The sequence below is a fragment of the Cuculus canorus genome, unplaced genomic scaffold, assembly GCF_017976375.1.
Source record: "Cuculus canorus isolate bCucCan1 unplaced genomic scaffold, bCucCan1.pri scaffold_137_arrow_ctg1, whole genome shotgun sequence".
Lineage (NCBI taxonomy): Eukaryota > Metazoa > Chordata > Aves > Cuculiformes > Cuculidae > Cuculus > Cuculus canorus.
The window spans coordinates 1-10,775 of record NW_026527776.1 but is presented as its reverse complement, the minus strand read 5'-3'; the positions used below and the strand labels follow the sequence as shown (position 1 = coordinate 10,775).

General features: G+C 52.1%; 1 protein-coding gene across 1 annotated transcript; it reads left to right on the top strand.

The window, feature by feature from the left end:
* Positions 1-174: 174 nt before the first annotated feature.
* LOC128850646 (olfactory receptor 14A16-like) lies at positions 175-1,098 on the top strand (the record flags this gene model as incomplete). The annotated part of the gene is made up of 2 exons (XM_054055621.1): positions 175-567; positions 661-1,098. Coding segments are annotated over 2 exons (831 nt in total), but the record flags the coding sequence as incomplete, so codon positions are not given.
* Positions 1,099-10,775: the final 9,677 nt, after the last annotated feature.

The window sequence follows — 10,775 nt, the reverse complement described above, 5'->3', positions numbered from 1 at the left end:
ATGAAGCTCAAGGAAGGGCTGCAAGAAAAGGGATAGAATGTGTGCAGCAGCGGGCAGGGGGGAATGAGAAATGGCTTTGATTTTGCTCAGAGAAATCGACTCTAACATGTCACTGTCCTTTTCCTTCTGACAGTGCCCCATGCCCAGAGGCAGCAGATGTCCAACAGCAGCTCCATCACCCAGTTCCTCCTCCTGGCATTCGCAGACACACGGGAGCTGCAGCTCTTGCACTTCTGGCTCTTCCTGGGCATCTACCTGGCTGCCCTCCTGGGCAACGGCCTCATCTTCACCACCATCGCCTGTGACCACCACCTCCACACCCCCATGTACTTCTTCCTCCTCAACCTCTCCCTCCTCGACCTTGGATCCATCTCCACCACTGTACCAAAATCTATAGCCAATTCCCTCTGGGACAATAGGGCCATCTCCTACATGGGATGTGTTGCCCAGGTCTTCTTTGTGTTGTTCTGGTTTGGTGCCGAATATTCTCTTCTCACGGTCATGTCGTACGACCGCTACATTGCCATCTGCAAACCCCTGCACTACGGGACCCTCCTGGGCAGCAGAGCTTGTGTCCACATGGCAGCAGCTGCCTGGGGCGCTGGGTTTCTCAGTGCTTTGTTGCACACAACCAATACATTTTCCCTGCCCCTGTGTCAGGTCAATGCCATGGATCAGTTCTTCTGTGAAATCCCTCAGATCCTCAAGCTCTCCTGCTCAGATGCCATCTTCAGGGAGGTTAGGATTCTTGTGGTCGGTGTATTAGTAGCATTTGCCTGTTTTGTTTTCATTGTGGTGTCCTATGTGCAGATCTTCAGGGCAGTGCTGAGGATCCCCTCTGAGCAGGGACGGCACAAAGCCTTTTCCACGTGCCTCCCTCACCTGGCCGTGGTCTCCCTGTTTGTCAGCACTGCCATGTTTGCCTACCTGAAACCTCAGTCCTTCTCCCACCCATCTATGAACTTAGTGGTGTCATTTCTATATGCAGTGGTTCCTCCAGCAGTGAACCCCCTCATCTACAGCATGAGGAATAAGGACCTCAAGGATGCAGTGTGGGAACTTATAACTGGATGGATCTATGGTGCAATAAAATCCTGACCTTCTGCACAGCAGTTCTAATGACACTCATTGCCGGCATTACTGTTTTCTATATGTTTATATTTTTTACTTGTGATAATGTTTTCAACTCCTTTTTAATTCACTGTCTGCTTTTCTCTTGTGGCTTGAGTGGCCGAGATAAGGGTAACCCCTGCTCTCTGTGTTTGTTAGCAAAATAAACATCCTGCAGCACCTTTATTCTTCCTCACACCCTTCCTCCAAGGTCTTTGAGAGGTTTTTGAAGACAGAATAGGAAAAAGAAGAACAAAAAGATCCAAAAAAAATAGGTATAAAATGCACCAACATAAACACAGCACTTCCTGTGAAGAATGTTTCTCCTCTGCAGTCGTTAGTGGGAAACATATTGGACAAGTTTGATAAGACAAGCATACTTTTATCTGTTCGGGCCCTGGGACATGAAGGAGAATCTGAAGAATGGAATTGGTGTGATAAGTTCAGTTGTGTCTCAGAAACTCATCATCCAGTAGGAAGCGTCTGTCCATGAAGGGGATGGTGAGGTCAGTTGTGTCTCTGGAGGGTGACAGGGCAGCATGAACATGGAACAGGAACATGGCTGTGAAAGGACCTCTCCCGTAGCACCCATAGCCCAGGAAAGGGGCTTGGATACGGATTGTCATGTCCATTCTGCCAGAACACGTGATGGGACCACAGCAGGGAAATGGTCACATCTGTCAGGGAAGCTGCAAGGACAGCAGCCGTGATGTGATTTAGAAGACCACGGTGAGGTTCCTTCTTTCTGGTCAAGTGAAAGGCCACAAGAAGGCAAACATGTTGGGTTCCCTGCTTGAAGAGGATTTTCTGAGATGGTGGAGATTTCCTTGGCAGTGGGAAAAGCAGGAGAGAGGAAACAATTAGTCAAGAAGTGGAACTTGGAAGGAGGAGATTGGCTGAAGGGAGGAAGAAGTGTCACTGGAAGAGCAGCATATGCTCTGCTTTTGAGCTTGAAGGTCATAGAATCTAAAGTTCTAAGGGACACGTAAGGATCATAAATCTCAAGTCCCTTCTCCTCTCAGGATAACGTGAAATTTTCATTGTACCATATGAGTAAGTGCATCATCCAGAAGCTCCTTGAACTCCGACTGGCTTTGTGCCATGACCACTTCCCATGTCCAATGCCGAGCTCTGCACACAGCCCTGCTCTGGGCTCCTCCAGGCTCTGAGCAGGAAGAGAGGCCAGACAGGGCTGGTGGTTCCTTTGGCACAGGCACCGAGTCCAGCAGGAGGGGGAAGATGGGCAGAGAGCAAATCTCAGCCATCAGCTGTTGGGAGTGGCCAGTGCTGGAAGTGGGGATGGGAGAGACCAGTGCCCTGGGGCACCTTCCCAGTCTGTCCCTGCCACAGAGGGCACTGATCGGCCTCCTCTCTCCTGCACCTGCAGGGCTGCACTCTGCCCTCACACCCATTGCAGCGTGTCCTCTCCCTGCATGGTCACACAGCTCAGCCAGCGTTGGTGGTGTCCTCTCCCGGGCACTTTCCAGCTCAGCCCAGCCCCTCCCAGCTCTCCCCACAGCCCTGCTTTCTCTCCAGCCCCGCAGAGCCACCCAGCCTGGGCTGCCCCACGGCAGTGCCCACCGCAGGGTGCAGCAGAGCTCTGGGCTCTCTCCCACAGCCCCTCTGAAGGGCACGGCAGCTGCTGTGGGGCAGAGGTGGGCCTCAGCCTCCCCCACAGCCCAGGGCTGGAGGCTTGACCCGGCACAAGGACATGGAGAGCAGTGGAAACGCAGGACTCCTGGTTTCAATCCAGCAGACGCCACCACAGACTGACTGTGCCCCCTCCGTGCAGCCCCTCTGCCCAGGCCAGGACAAGAGTCTGGGCTCAGCAGCAGAGCACCCTGGCCCACACGAGGGCTTGCAGGAAGAAGTTTCCTTTCTGGTGGATCCTTCTCTGGAGGCACAGAAATGCTCCCTTGCTCTTCTCCAGGACATCCCTTTCCCCAGGGGAGGGTGTCCAGGATGGCCTGTCTGCCAGTCCTGGTTTCCTTCTCTCTGCAGCCCACAAGGCCATTTTCATGACCCAACCTTCTAAGTTCAGGCCCTTCTATGCCCTGACTCGTATGTCCCAACTCTTCCATGTATATTCTATGACCTGACTCTCCTATCATCCTTCTGTGTCCCGACTCTTCTAAGACCCAATTTTTGAATGACTCGACTCTTCTATTACTCTGCTGGGACCTGACTCTTGTGTGACCTGAATCTTCTATCACTCTTCTGTGAGCCTGCTCTTCTGCCCCCCTACTATTATTCTATGACCCAAATCTTCTATATTCTTATTCTTCTATGACTCATTTCTTTTCTGACCTGACTCTTCTGTGACCCTTCTGTGACCTGACACTTCTATCACCTAACAGTGCTATGACCCAGCTCTTCTCTGACCCAACACTTCTCTGATCTGACCATTCTATCACCCTTCTATGACCTGACCCTTGTATGACTCAACACTTCCTTGACCTTGCTATGACCCGTTTTCTATGGCACCACACCTCGATGACCTCATTTTTCTATTACTCTTCTATGACATGACACTTTTGACCCTACCCTTCTATCAGCCAACTCTTCTATAACAATTCTATACCCCGAGTCTTCTTCAGTCTTTTGTGACGTGACCCTTCAACGACCCAACTCTTCTATGACTCTTCTATGACCCCTACACATGTGTGACCTGACCCTTCTATGACCCGACACTTCTATTACCCTACAATGACGCAGCTCCTGTATGACGCAACCCTCCTATGACCATAATTTGTATTACACTTCTCTGACCCTTCTGTGACCTGACTCTACTATGACCAAACTCTTCTATGACCTGACACTTCTGTGATTATTGAGTGACCCAATCCTTCTTTGACCTGAAACTTGTATTACCTGGCTGTTCTCTGAACCTTATACGAGCCAACTTGTATATGATGCTCCATCCCCTCTATTACCCGACTCTTCTACAACCTTTCTTGGACCTGAATCTTCTGACTCTCCTTTGACCCTACTAAGAAACTGCATTGATTTGACCATTCAATACCCCAGATCTTTAATGACCCACGTCTTCTATGACCCACCATTCCATGAGCCTGACCCCTCTAGAGGATCTCACAGTCAATGTGTCAACCAGGTGCCTTCTTGCTGGTCTGTCAGAGACACTGCCAGATGTGAGATTCAAAGCCCCCTTCATGGCCTGTGCCTTCCTACTGGGTGATGGGTTCTTGAGACACGCTGGGCCACATGATACCTTGTCCACCCAAGGGAATGTCGGGAAGATGAGCCAAGGGAGGTTTAGGTTGGATATTAGGAGAAGGTCCCTTCACACTCACAATATTCTATGATTCTAAGATTCTTTATTTTTCCTCCAAAGAAACCAACAAGTATTACTACACAAATAAAACATAATGTGGAAAAGGATCGCTGGTGTCATTTCATCATAAATCGATCCCTTTGGAATTTAAGATTCTTGAAGGACTTTGGAAAGGGACCTAAAAGTCTCCGTCTCATTTTCTTCTCCTTCTCCTTCCCCTTGGCTTTGGCTGAACAGAAGAGGCAGTCTGGCATCCGGACTGTTCCTCAGCAGCCTGGTCCATCGTCTTGGATCTGCCAGGGGAACGGAAAGGGCTTTTCTCTTTGAGGGCCCTTAGGAGACTCTTGCTTCTTGGGGAGACGGATGTTTCTGACTCCACGTGCCCTTGCTGAGGACGGGCAGGGCTCTTCTCCTTGGAGGCCTCAGTGACCCCAGACTGGGAGGGGACTCCTGGAACTTCCTTCTGTAAACTGGAAGTCTGTAAAGGAAAAGAAAAGCCATTTTCTTTAGTCACGGAAGAGGCCAGCAGAGACCCTGGGTAGGAAAGGTGTCGCAGACTGCTCAGAGACAGAGGTTTTTGTGGTGAACATCCAGCCCGCTCAGCAGCTCAAGAGTGGGCCCCATCCAGGCAAAGCAGAGGGAGAAGCCCTCTCTGCTGGACAAAGAAACCAAACACAGCAAGAGGAGTGTTCCGCTGGCTTTGCTCTTACAAGACAAGGGCGAATATTCTCTAAGCTCTCCAGACCAAGGCTCCCCCTGCAGCGTTCCTGCACAGGGACGGTGGCAGAAGGCCAAGGAGAAGCGAGCCTCTCCGGCAGGGGAATGCCAGCACCCAGCACTGGAGCGGCACAGGCCAGAGGAAGCCTTCCCAAACAAAAGATGAGAGCAAACACATCTTTCCTGACATTTTGTTTGATAACTTCTATCTCGGGAGGTGATTGAGCCCACGCATTCAATGGAAGATCAAAACAACACATGACAACGGTTCACTCAACCCTCTGTGAACAGCTCTGCAATGTCAGGAGGATTCCTGCCTGGAAAAGGGACTTCCTCCTCCTCATCCTCCAGCCCTCGCCCTTATGTCACCACTCAGCCTCTCCCACAGCATCTGTGCCTCTCGCATGTCGGCATCGGTTCGATGCTGCAGCAGATTCGCCGGGTGCTCGGGAAACTCCTGGCCTGATCCGGAGCCAAGCTGGGAGGGAGCCAGCCCTGCCCTGAGGATTTGCTTCCCAGAGCTCACTGCTGAGATCCAAAATTCCTCTGCTCATGCACACAGAACCATTTCCAGGACACAATCCAAGAGCTGTCAAGTAATTTTCTCCAGCTCTAAGCCAATTCCCCTCGGAATGAGTGAGGTGCACACAAGCCATCGGCAGCAGCCCCGAGGATCCCCTCAGCCTGTGTTTTGCCAAGGGACGCTTGCTCTCCTCAGCCAGACTGGGGCACAGGCGTGAAACCATGAACCCCAGCTGGCTGAGAGATGCTCCGAGCAGGGTCTGTGTGGGGCTGCTCTTTCTGGCTCTGAACAACACCCTTCTCTTGGGCAGATCTCACAAACGCTTTTGGAGATGGATGTCAGTGTAGGAACAGCATTGTCCAACAGTTATTGGCCTCACAAGTGGCTTTGGTGGCAGCTGAGGTGCTGGTAACCCACAAGGCTCTGGCTGTTTCCAGAAAGGACGCCCCATCTGCCCGATCACTCCCCAGAGCTGAGCCCTCATGGTGTGAAGGCTAAAGGCAAAGGTAATATCGACCTCCAGGGACTGCCCAGGGCATCTGCTCTGCGCACCAACCCCCTCAGCTCCACTGTCTGCCGGCACACGGCACAAAGAAGCGGGCAGAGCTCAAGGTGTTGGAACCCCCTCCTGCAGCCCTGAGTGCTGATGATGCCTCAGCAGCTCTGGAGGAGCCCCAAACACAGTCCCACACATCCCGGGCAGGGAATGAGCCAGAAATATCAGACCCTGCCTGTCTGAGTCTGCGCTGGCATCTGTCGATCGCTGCTGGTGTGCAGCTGGCCCAGGAGCACCCAGGAGTTCCCTGAGGACACGACTTCCCCGGCAACGTGAACCCTGGCGGCATTTACCTGGCTCTGCCCTTCGAGCTGGAAGGAGGCCTTCTCCTTCTGCAGCTCCTTGCGCTCCCACTCCAGGTCCTCCCACCATCTCCGGAGCTGCTGCTCACGCTGAGCCAGCCTGGCCTCCTTCTCCATCAGCTCCTTCTCCCAGGCTTCCCTCTCCTTCTTCCTCTTCTCTGGGGAGGTCTTGGACATCGGTGACCCTGCTGGCAGCAGGGAGGCTGAGGTTTCACTCTCTTGGCATTCCTCCTTCGCTAAGATGGGCAGGTTATGAGGAACACACGCTGCTGCTCTGGCTGATGCATCTTTCTCCTGCCCTTCCTCCTCTTGCTTTTCCTTAGGGCTCAGTGCATTTTTCTTCATACGGGAGTAGATCCACCAGCAACCCAGAATTCCCACTGCACCAGGAACGGCGTAGATCAGAACATCACGGAACCGTAAAGCCATGCTGCAGAGCCTCAGTTTTTCCCTAGAAAGAGAAATTATGGTCAAATTGTCACAGGGAAGAGAATGCGAAGCCTGAAGTTCTATCAAGGCCTTCAGGTATTTCTGTGAGCACAAACAGGCTCGTTTTCCAGCTGCTCTGTACATCTCCATCTCTGCTCCACCAGCAGGACATGTAACAGGAACCTCACCTTAGACCAGGGATACCCGGACATTGTTCACCATGGCACTCATCACTCTCCCCTCACCTCGATGCTTAAAACAATTCCTCTCCTTTCTATGAGTGCTCCCTGCTGCCCGCTCCTGTGGTCAGAATTCCTGCAGGAACACCCTACGAGCTGTGTCACAGCCACACCACAAATTGACCTTAACGGAGCTCCCATCACTCCCCTCTCAACAGTTTCTGATGGAGCAGAGCCCCATTCTTCTCCACTGCCCTGTTCAGCTGCACCAACTGCACAAACAGTTCTCCCGCACCATCCTGTGGCGCAGGACGGCAGCAGCAGGACACCCAAGGATGGACAGGGCTGTCCTCAAGACCAGCAGATAGAACACTTCTGAACCAGAGACGGTCATCTGGGACAATCCAGACCCAGTGTGGAGCACTGGATGCGCCAGGGAGTTCCCTCTCAACATGCAAGAAGAGAGTTTGGCAAACACTCACTCCAGATATTCAGGGCTCCCTACACCCAGGAAGGTCCATTCTGGGGACCGGCTGCTTCAAGGCTCCACCAGAAGAGAGACCAGGACAACTCCCAGGTGTTGGAGGCCCCGTGCTCTGCAGGGACAGACCTGACCGTGCTGCCGCTCCCTGCCCCCTCCACATCCCGACTGGAGAGATTACGCCACCAAACCCCAAAATCAGGGGAAATCCGGATTGCAATTAAGGACTGCACTGAATGATCCCAGAGCAAACAAGCAGGCAGCTAAATTGGAAGGGAGCTTCAGCATCCAGGCCAGGATGGCTCCCTACACAGCCCGGAGTCAGCGATACAGCACTCGGGAACAAATGTGATCGGGGTGAAGGAGCACAGGGCAGGGCTGGTACAGTTACACCAAAACAGGACCCCCTGGGCTGGGAATGTCTCCCATGTGGAAAATAACCAGGAGCACAGGCTCCAGGTCCTAGGAGGCACCAGAATAGGAGCTGACAGAACCCTCAAGAACTGGAGGCCCTGCCATGGAGATTAACCTTCGAGCAATGACTGCGCAGAAGCAGACACAGCCAGACCTGACCTACCCCGGCCGTAGGGGAGAGTTTCCTCTCCGGCAGAACCGGCACCAGACAATGAGACGGCTGAACCGCAGCTGCTTTGTTTCTCACACACAGAGCAAGGCGCAGGCAGCTCCCAGCGGAGAGACCACCTGCCTCCTCCAGATCCTCCTGGAGAGTGAGTCCAGAGGGTGCTTGTCCTGGACAGCAGAGAGGTCTCCGAGGACACAGGGCAGCATCACAAAGGATGACATCACAGAGGCCACAGCCAGTGGACCTCATTTTCTTGCAGAAGTACTAAAGGGGGAATCTGAATTCCTACAGATGGATTGGGGATTCCATTTTCCTTTACCACCTCTGTGTAGTGGTAATGTATAAAGGATGAAGCAGACCCTCAAAAGACAAAGTGCCAAATTATGCCAAGAGACTCATCTCAAACAGACAGAGGTTTTGCCGTCAGCCTTAGTGCAAGTCAGGGTAACCCCTGGGCAAGAGGAAAACGGAGTCCTTTTGCAGTGCTCTATGGAAAACCATCCCCAGAAATTGGTCTCGCTCACCACAAGGAAGAAATGGGTCTAAAAGGGGGAGGAATGCTAAGAAGCTTTTGATCTCCTGTCCCATGTTTGATTCCCTTCAACAGAAGTCTGAATCATCAAACCCCACTGCCATTAGATCGTCAGTACGTCACCCTCAGCCAGGAGGTAAAAGCAGCAATGGAACCAGGATGGTGAAACAACAATTTGTGTGGGTTAGGATTGTCCCTAAAAAGATGGTTACAGAGTTTGGTACAAAATGTAATGGCATTTGTGAGAATTATGCTGATGGTTTGCATCATGTTTGGGAGTTTAAAAATGTGATTATTGCACTAATTTCTCCCATCTCGACTATCGCTTGTCCGGCAATAAGAATTACAGCCATGGGATGGATCTGAGACTCATCCGACAATAAGGAAGATCGATCCATGAACGAGTCTCAATGGGGGACTTGACAGAAGAGAATCAGGTGTAAAACCACCACTGAAGCCATGAAGCCATAATGCTGCTGGGAGCTCTCTGAGCTGGGTCAGCATTTGCTAAGGACTTGTAGAATGTAATTAAACTTTTGTGTGTGGTAAATGAGAAGAATAGGGGAGGCCTTGAATCAAGAGTCCCGAGTGCCAACCTGGTCAGATTCCTCTGCGAGCAACCACTGTGCGGAAACTGGAAAACTGGAACAACACTCAATTCCACCTTGCTGCACCTTAGAGGGTTGGAGAGGTCGTAAAGGATCTGAGGAATTTGAGGACTGTGGGGGCACTGAGAGGCACAAGAACAGGAGCTGACAGAACCCTCAAGAACTGGAGGCCCTGCCATGGAGATGAACCTCCGAGCAATCACTACACAGAAGCAGGCATGGGCACACCTGACTTACCCTGTCCTTAGGGAAGAGTTTCCTCTCCGGCAGAACCGGCACCGGGCACTGCGATGGCTGAACCGCAGCTGCTTTGTTTCTCACACACAGAGCAAGGCGCAGGCAGCTCCCAGCGGAGAGACCACCTGCCTCCTCCAGATCCTCCTGGAGAGTGAGTCCAGAGGGTGCTTGTCCTGGACAGCAGAGAGGTCTCCGAGGACACAGGGCAGCATCACAAAGGATGACATCACAGAGGCCAGAACCATGGTTTGTGTGGGAAGGAGCCTCAAATATCCATCTAGTCCACCTCCCTCCCCCACCATCCCCCGCCCCCCTCTGCCATGGGCAGTAACACCTTCTACTCAATGAGGTACTCAAAGCCCCATCCAACCTGACCTTGAACACTACCAATGATGAGGCATCCTCATCTTCTCTGGGAAACCTGATCCAGTGTTTCAGCATCTTTATCATCAAAAGCCCCTTCAGATATTGAAAGGCTGCAATAGGGTCTCCCAGGAGCGTTTTCTTCTTGACCCTGAACATCCCCAGGATTGCCCTGACCCAGGTGCAGGACCCTTCACTGGCCTTGTTGAACTCCTCCAGTGTGTCAAGGTCCCTCTGGATCCCTTCCCTCAGCTGTATCAAGTTGATTTGGACAAGTGTTTCATAGCATGAAGATCCAGCATTTTTGGACAACCCTTGCCAGAAGGATTTGGGAATATCTGTGCTTGTCAACTTAAATAGCGCCCAGGCAAGAGATTCCCTGCTCTTGTAAATTGGATGACGCTCGCTGGCACAATGTTGGCTTGTCCCAAGCAGAGCACTTTCAAGGACTCGTGGGCGTTCTTCTGAAGCTGCTATGGTTGTGGGAGCTGTTTGTGGGCAGCCAGCTTGGAGAGTGAGAGAATTCATCAGCCTCTCCCCTTGCGATTAGCCTCTCACCTTGCAATCTCCAGGCTTGGAGAAGGCCTGGGCAATGAGCTGCTCTTCAATCCTGGGGGGCCTTTTCCCTCAAATCCCATCCATTCCCAGAAATTCAGTAACTTCAAAACTCTTTAGAGGATGTAAGGGTCTCCACTGGAAGAGAACTCTGCATCCAACAGTGACACCCCCCTGGGGTTTTGCAGGAGAACAGAAGTGATGCTGAGCTCCCAACAAGTGTGAAAAGGTGCCTTCCCGAATGTGTGGTCCTGAGACCCAGAGAAGGAACTCGGTACCTACTTGTGCAGCTGCGCTGTGCTCCACTC